Source organism: Garra rufa, unplaced genomic scaffold, assembly GCF_049309525.1.
Source record: "Garra rufa unplaced genomic scaffold, GarRuf1.0 hap1_unplaced_765, whole genome shotgun sequence".
In the NCBI taxonomy this organism is placed as follows: domain Eukaryota; kingdom Metazoa; phylum Chordata; class Actinopteri; order Cypriniformes; family Cyprinidae; genus Garra; species Garra rufa.
In genome coordinates this window covers 1-7,547 of record NW_027395030.1, presented here as the reverse complement: position 1 = coordinate 7,547, position 7,547 = coordinate 1, and the positions used below count along the sequence as shown (strand labels likewise).

The 7,547-nt window shown below is 35.0% G+C and overlaps 1 protein-coding gene across 1 annotated transcript; it reads left to right on the top strand.

Moving 5' to 3' along the window:
- The first annotated feature begins 237 nt into the window (after positions 1–237).
- Positions 238–5,174, top strand: abhd10b (abhydrolase domain containing 10, depalmitoylase b). The gene is made up of 5 exons (XM_073833074.1): positions 238–353; positions 1,003–1,186; positions 1,659–1,770; positions 4,325–4,462; positions 4,543–5,174. Exons 1-5 carry the CDS (start codon positions 260–262, stop codon positions 4,882–4,884), a joined length of 870 nt encoding a protein of 289 aa, XP_073689175.1. The 5' UTR covers positions 238–259; the 3' UTR covers positions 4,885–5,174.
- The last annotated feature ends 2,373 nt before the right edge of the window (positions 5,175–7,547 follow it).

Sequence of the window (7,547 nt, the reverse complement as noted above, 5' to 3'; positions counted from 1 at the left end):
GCTGAGTTTGGAGTTTGAAGAGTTAAAGCTCTAGGAGGAGATACAGTCAGAAATTTAGGATAGGAAGAAGAATAATAATAATAATAATAATAAGTTTAAATAGAATATCAGTAAGTTGGCTCTCTCAAGCCAACTTAAATAGTTATTTGTAGTGTATTTGGCAACACGGCATAGTCCCGCGATGGGGGATTTCAATGCGATTCAAAACATGGCAACCCATTTACTCTCGCGTTATTTCTCCGGTGGGTGTTGAGACAGCATGGCAGCGGTGGTGTTGAGGCATTGTTGGAGAGGACTTTTGCGGAATTCGGGCAATGGAGCTGTGGGCACTGTCAGGTCGAACATTTTCGAGGGTGAGTTCAATTAAACTGACTACAAGCTGCATTTAGGTAACAAACAAAAAAGCGCCGCTTGTTAAAAACTAGGCAAATGAAGGGGGTGTGGCATTGAGACGCCTAAGGGTAACTTAGTGGGATTCACTGCACGTTACCTCTAAAACTGTACAAAGAGTGATAAAAGAGCTGTTTTACACCTTTAAAATCGTAAAAGTAACTTCTTCAAATGTATTCTCATGTCATTTAGTTTAGGTCGGTTTAGGAGAAATGAGCTGTCAGGCACATGTTAAGAAATGTCAACTATGAGTCATTAGATTTCCCAAAGCCCATCTGTAATTGATAGGCATTAAAATCAATAAAATGGCAGTAAATGGTGTTTAGCCGCATATTAGAATAATTTCTGAATGATCGTGTGACACTGAAGACTGGAGTAATGATGCTGAAAATTCAGCTTGGCTTTACAGGAATAGATTAAATTGGAAAATATATACATGTATATTAAACATATAAAACTTTTCTTTTAAAATATAATATTGCTGTTAATTCTTTTTACTGTATTTTTAATCAAACATGTTTTTGTTTTTTTTATTAACACTGGCCACAGTACTATACAAAAATGCAGAACAAAACTCTAAAGCCCTGTTGACCCACTGTTGTTTATTTGCAGGACTTAGACAGAAATCCACAGTACAGTACATATCACGGCCAGATCTTCCAAAGCTGGCCTATCGGAGGGTGAAGGGAAAGAGTCCTGGTGTCGTGTTTCTGCCTGGATATGGATCCAACATGACTGGACAGAAGGCAGAGGCCCTGGAGGAGTTCTGCAAGTCACTAGGTCATGCATACCTGAGGTTTGTGTCTGTTACTCATTCACAAATATCTAGGACTTAGTGTAAATAATGTTAAAAATAACTAGATTTTTAAAAGAAATGTAAACAAAGTGTTATAATGTCGAATGATTTACGATTCTGCATTATTTCTAGGCCGCAAATCAAATTTATGCAAATGCAGTGACACTGATCATGTGACTTTTTGTACAGATGGTCAGATTTTCACTAAAGTTCAATAGTCTCTTTGGATCATTCAAGGTTTCACGCAAATGTGTTGAATTGAACTAGGGTGAAAAAATAGAAACAAAATCCATGTTATATGCTAATGACAGAAATTTGAATCATGCATAGTTTTATTTTTTTTAATTATAATTATTTAGTAACTTAAACTGCTTGGTCCAGATTTATTTGTTTTTTTAGCAGTCAAATAATGTCCCACCAGTGTGTGTTGAAACCCTCTGGGTGAAAGTTCACACAAAACTCTACTTTACAGGTTTGATTACTCTGGTCATGGAGCTTCTGAGGGTGTATTTTCAGAAGGCACCATTGGAACATGGAAAAAAGATGTCTTGTTTATGTTAGATGAACTCGCTGAAGGTCCCCAGGTAAGAATAGAAAGACTGTGCAATACTTTTAGCTTTATATCTAAATGGCACAGACACTGATCGACAACTACAGAAGCTTTTGTGTTTGTGGAAGACTTGAATATATAAAATATATACATGGCCAGTCAAAGGTTTTTGAACATTTAATTTAATTTAAGATTTAGAATGTTTTTTAAAGAAGTCTCTTGTGCTCACCAAGCCTGCATTTATTTCATCCAAAGTACAACAGAAACGGTACAAATCTGAAATATTTGTACTATTTTAAATAACTGCTTTCTATTTGAATATAATTTAAAAAGTAATTTATTCCTGTGATACAAAGCTGATGGTTTAGCATCATTACTGCAGTCACATGTTCATTCAGAAATCATTCTAATATTCTGATTGGCTGCTCGAAAACATATTATTATGATGTTGAAAACAGCTGAGGAGAATTCTTTTTCAGGTTTCTTTGATGAATTAAAAATTTCAGAAAAACAGCATTTATCTAAATTGGAACTTTTTGAAACATTATAAATGTTTTTTTATCATCACTTTTGATCAATTCAAAGCATCCTTGCTAAATAAAAGTATTCATTTAGTTATACATACATATAGTTTCTTTCCTCAAAAATATTCTGGCTCCAAGCTTTTGAGTAGTATAGTGTATAATGTTACAAAAGCTTTTAATTTCAGATAAAAGCTGATCTTTGGATCTTTCTATTAGAGTTGCATCGGTATCGACGCCGATCCAAGCTTTTTGAATGGATCGGATATCGATGATGCGTGACCGATCCAAATTCGATACCGTTACCAGAGTTTGAATAAATAGCAAGAAATAATAGTCTACTGTAAAAACTATAATAATTCATACAAGAACACAATTATTTTAAAACATTGCCTTAAAAATAAAATACATTTAAAATAAGTTGCGCTGCTTACAAAACCACATGTGACGTGAGTGTGAGAGGCGAGTTCAGAGGGAACTTTTACATGCAAAGTCTACCTCAGCGCGGTAAACATGTCCCTGATTTGGAAATATTTGACTCTTGATACAGCAGCTAGTAGCACTGCAAATTGTAATATTTGCAAAGCCAAAGTTTCAAGAGGTGGAAGTAGTGTTTCGAATTACAACACCACAAATTTAATCAAGCGTCTTCAGAAGCATCACGCAAAAGAACACAAGGACTTCGCGATTGTTTAATACAGCAGTTAAATAAATAAATAAATAAGAAGTTATTATTAAATGACTTGCATTGTCTGACTATAACACTATTGCCTGAATTTGCTCTATTTCGTCGTCAGAAGTAGTCTGAAACAAGTCACAACTGAGCCTCTGAGTATCTTCATTCAAACACAGCGGTGTTTCGTTTATGAATGAACGTGCGTTTTGAAACGAATCTAGTGAAATGATTCAATTTCCCATTCAAACAGAGAGTCACTTGCTTTATTCCTGAATGAACCATCCGTTCAAACGAATCAAATGAATGAAATGATTCAGTAATTAAATCAATTTCTTGCCGCCATCTGCTGGCAGATCTGTTCAGTTATTTATATCTGTGATATTTCTGTTGTCAAAATGTTATTTTTGAAACATTAATCTTAATATGAATTTATGAATTTGATTACACTCATGAATGTATCTCTTTTTTCGCCCTTTTTTATCCAACAATGTGCAAGCAGATTTGGTATTTCTTGCTTTACCTAAAACAAATAAATCTTAATGACAAAGTGAATTGTATACATTCTTTAGTTTTGAAGGTAAAATACCCCCACTGATATCGGCCTGGTATCGGTATCGGCCGATACTCAAAATTTTTGGGATCGGATCGGATCGGTTTTGAAAAAATGGTATCGTTGCATCCCTACTTTCTATTCATCAAAGTATCCTGGAAAAATGTTCTCGACTGTTTTAAATATTATTAATAATAACAGTAATTAAATTAAATTGTTTATTGAACAGCAAATAAGCATATTAGAATGATTTCTGAATGATCATGTGACGCTAAAGACTGAATGATGCTGAAAATTTAGCTTTGATCACATGAAAAAAATTACATTTTAAAATATATTCAAATAGAAAACTGTTATTTTAAATAGCAAAAAAAAAAAATCAAAATTTTACTGTACTTTGGATTAAATAAATGCAGGCTCGGTGAGCAGAAAAAAAAACATTACAAATCTTACTGCATCTGTGCAAAAAATTTTGACTGTGTGGAATAATCATATTTTGCCTTAAAGGGATAGTTTACCCCAAAATGTAAGTTCTGTCATCATTTACCCATTTTGAATTTGTAACAAACTATTTCTTCTTCAACATTGTCTTGGTATGGAAAAATACTATGGAAGTCAATGGGAAGTCAAATGTTCTTAAAAACCTTTACTGTTCAGCAGAAGAAAGAAACCCGTACAGGTGGATAAGTAAGTAAATGATGACAGAATTTACATTTTGGGTGAACTATCTCTTCAATTCATAATTAATTTTAAAGAGTGGCCACTAGAGGTCACTAATATTTTGAATAAAGGCATTGAACACTGGCTTTGGCTGTAAGTACTGTAGTATGTCTTCTCCTAGATTCTTGTGGGCTCCAGTATGGGTGGCTGGCTGATGCTTTTGGCTGCTATCGCTCGCCCAGAGAAGACAAAAGCCTTGGTGGGCATTTCCACAGCAGCAGATCATTTTGTTACAGCCTTCAAGACACTTCCCATAGAGGTGAGATGCAACTGAAGTAGTCTGACATGTTTCAGTGTTGAATATCCGCCAGAGTCAGAGAGTTCACATATGTTATCCAGGTGAGAAAAGAGTGTGAAGACAAGGGTGTATGGACAATCCCCACGAAAAGTAACGAGGAGGGCATGTACACTGTGAGTATGGACTTCCTGCGTGAGGCGGAGAACCACTGCATCCTACAGAGCCCCATCCCTATCACCTGCCCTGTGCGTCTCATTCACGGCTTGAAAGACGAGGACGTGCCCTGGCACATCTCTATGCAAGTGGCCGAGCGTGTGCTGAGCCCCGACGTGGATGTAATTCTGCGGCGCCACGGACAGCACCGCATGGCTGAGAAAGATGACATCAAGCTCATTGTCTACACCATCGATGACCTCATAGACAAGCTTACCACCATGGTGTGAAACACCGTTTATGAAGCAACAAGCCTTAAGACCCTCTCCCACTTTCTTTTGCCAAACACCCGCTTCCTGTTTTGTCGTGCAAGACGAGAATGATGGAAAAGGTGAACGGTGGGAGGACAAAATCTTTTCTTTTACATGTCGTTTACATGTTTACTGCAATTCTGTGCCATTAAACCTTTTAGGTAAAGCTGCTGTTTGTCTAGCAAAAGGTTTGACTAGATCCTCTGTGCCTTTTTTACCGTATTTCAAACTGTTTTATGGATAATAAATAAAGCCTCTGTGTACCAATATGCAGTTTTTTGATGTAATTAAAACACTGTATTCCTTAAAGGAATATTCCAGTATATTTAAGGTTAAGCTGACATTAGTGCTGACAGCTGAAGTCCAAAAGTTTACACACACCTTGCAGAATCTGCAAAATGTTCTTTTTTTTTTTTTTAAATCAAAATAGGAGAGATCACACAAACTGCATGCTATTTTTCATTTAGTACTGACATGAGTGAGATATTTCACATAAACTGTTTAGATATGGTCCACAAGAGAATATTCTAGTTGAATTTATAGAAATTATACTGTTCAAAAGTTTACATACACTTGATTCTTAATACTGTGTTCTTACCTGAATGATCCACAGCTGCGTTTTTTTGTTTATTGATAGTTGTTTATGAGTCCCTTGTTTGTCCTGAACAGTTAAACTGGCTGTTCTTCTTTAGAAATATCCTTCAGGTCCCACAAATTCTTTGGTTTTTCAGCATTTTTGTGTATTTGATCCCTTTTCAACAATGACTGTGATTTTGAGATCCACACTGAGGACAACTGAAGGACTCAAAAGCAACTATTACAGAAGGTTCCAATGCATTAAGAGCTGGGGGTGAAAACATTTGAACAGAATGAAGATGAGTACATTTTTCTTATTTTGCCTAAATATCATATTTTCTTTTCATTTAGTACTGCCCTTCAAGATAATTGCATGTTTCCCAGAAGACAAATTAAGTTAAATTCAAATCTTCAGACAGTTTTCAAGACAAACAAGGGACTCATGAACAACTATCACTAAACAAAATAAAAATAAAATAAAAAGCTGTGGATAATTCAGGTAACAACACAGTATTAAGAATCAAGTGTATGTAAACTTTTAAACAAGGTCATTTTTTATAAATTCAACTATTGCTTTTCTCTTGTGGACTGTATGTAAACCTTGCATTTGATCGCTGATTACATAATTTTACTGTCTTTTCAGAGTTTTAGCGTTATGGCATTGTGATAAAATTGGATATAACCCTTCCTTACCATACTAAACACAACTTGTCTTGTGCCTATACTATTGAAACAGATTCCAAATCAAGCTCATTCATTTTAATTTTATGTGCCTCACATTAAAAAAAGATTTTTGCTTACTCTTATATTGTAATCAACTTTAGGCCACAAACTAGTTTGTGCTAAACTCTAAAAATGTTTCTTTAAGTCCAGTATAAAGAATTAGCAGTGTGTGTACGATTACATTAGCCCTTCTGAACATCCCACTAAGCATGTTATATTATTAAAGCTGACCTTTCAGTTTTCTCCTGCCCCTGCACTCCCTGTTTGTTTGGAGGACGTATTAGGCCACTGCTCCAGAAACAGCTTGGTTGCTTATTAACGTGCATGATTAGAGTTGCACTGGGTTCAATGGGCCGGGGGCTTTTTTACCTCATCTGATGAGTTTGTTTTTTAACAACCAGACTGACCTTTCAATATCAGTTGATTATCAGACGACTCTACATTGAAATGGCACCATGCAGTTTACTGTTAGTAAATGAAAATAAAATATGACCAGACATGAATAACAACACAAATATATAATTCAGGTGCCATTTCAATAATTCCAAACTACTATCCACCTTTTTCCTTCCAGTAAGAGTGAGCGTGGCCATTTGTCAATTTTATAGGTCTGGCTTCCGGTCTAATCTGCGTCCAGATATTTTTAGCTGTACACAACAGCTCATTTGCTGCTTGATATTGCAAATTAGTGTGTCTTACCATATTATTTTAATGTATTATCGTAATTATGAGCTTACTTCCACTTTGAAGAATAAAGTGGATAAAGTACAACGTACTTTGATACAGTCTTACAGGTATGTAGTTATTAGCAACTAGAAATTATGTAATTAAAGATTTAAATTCCTCAGTTTACTCACTTCGGTCTGTTTTAAAAAAACAAAAAACTTCCTTTAGTAATAGCTAAATAGCTTTAAGCCATGCTTAAGATTTCAGTAATTATTTTAACAGTACATTACTTGATTTTCCTGTTTATCAAGTGGTACTCACTTTTTTTTCTCTGATAATTTGCATGCATTGGTAATGTATCTCAATCTGGGTGTCTTAATCTTAATGGGTTTAGTTATTACTGAGATGACAAGAGCAAAAGGATTTGGGGTTTTTGTTCTGTCAGTTTTGAAACCGTTTTACTTTTTTTTTCTTAAATCTGCGATTATAAAAACACATTTAACGTATATTTCTTATTTTTAAATAGAATAACGAGTAGTTCCCAGGAAAACCTAAGTATTGTTAACTGAAATGTAGTCTGATTCTGTTCAGTCTCTATTTTGTGTCCATTTTGTGTCCACTCTCAGCTCATGAATGTTAATTAAGTCGCGCTGAGGCTACTTGGTAACTTTCCATCA

Coding starts and splice junctions, on each gene's coding strand:
- abhd10b (XM_073833074.1), top strand. CDS start 260: ATGGCAGCGGTGGTGTTGAGGCATTGTTGGAGAGGACTTTTGCGGAAT. Junction 1,187..1,658: donor CTAGGTCATGCATACCTGAG/GTTTGTGTCTGT, acceptor TCTACTTTACAG/GTTTGATTACTCTGGTCATG. Junction 1,771..4,324: donor AACTCGCTGAAGGTCCCCAG/GTAAGAATAGAA, acceptor GTCTTCTCCTAG/ATTCTTGTGGGCTCCAGTAT.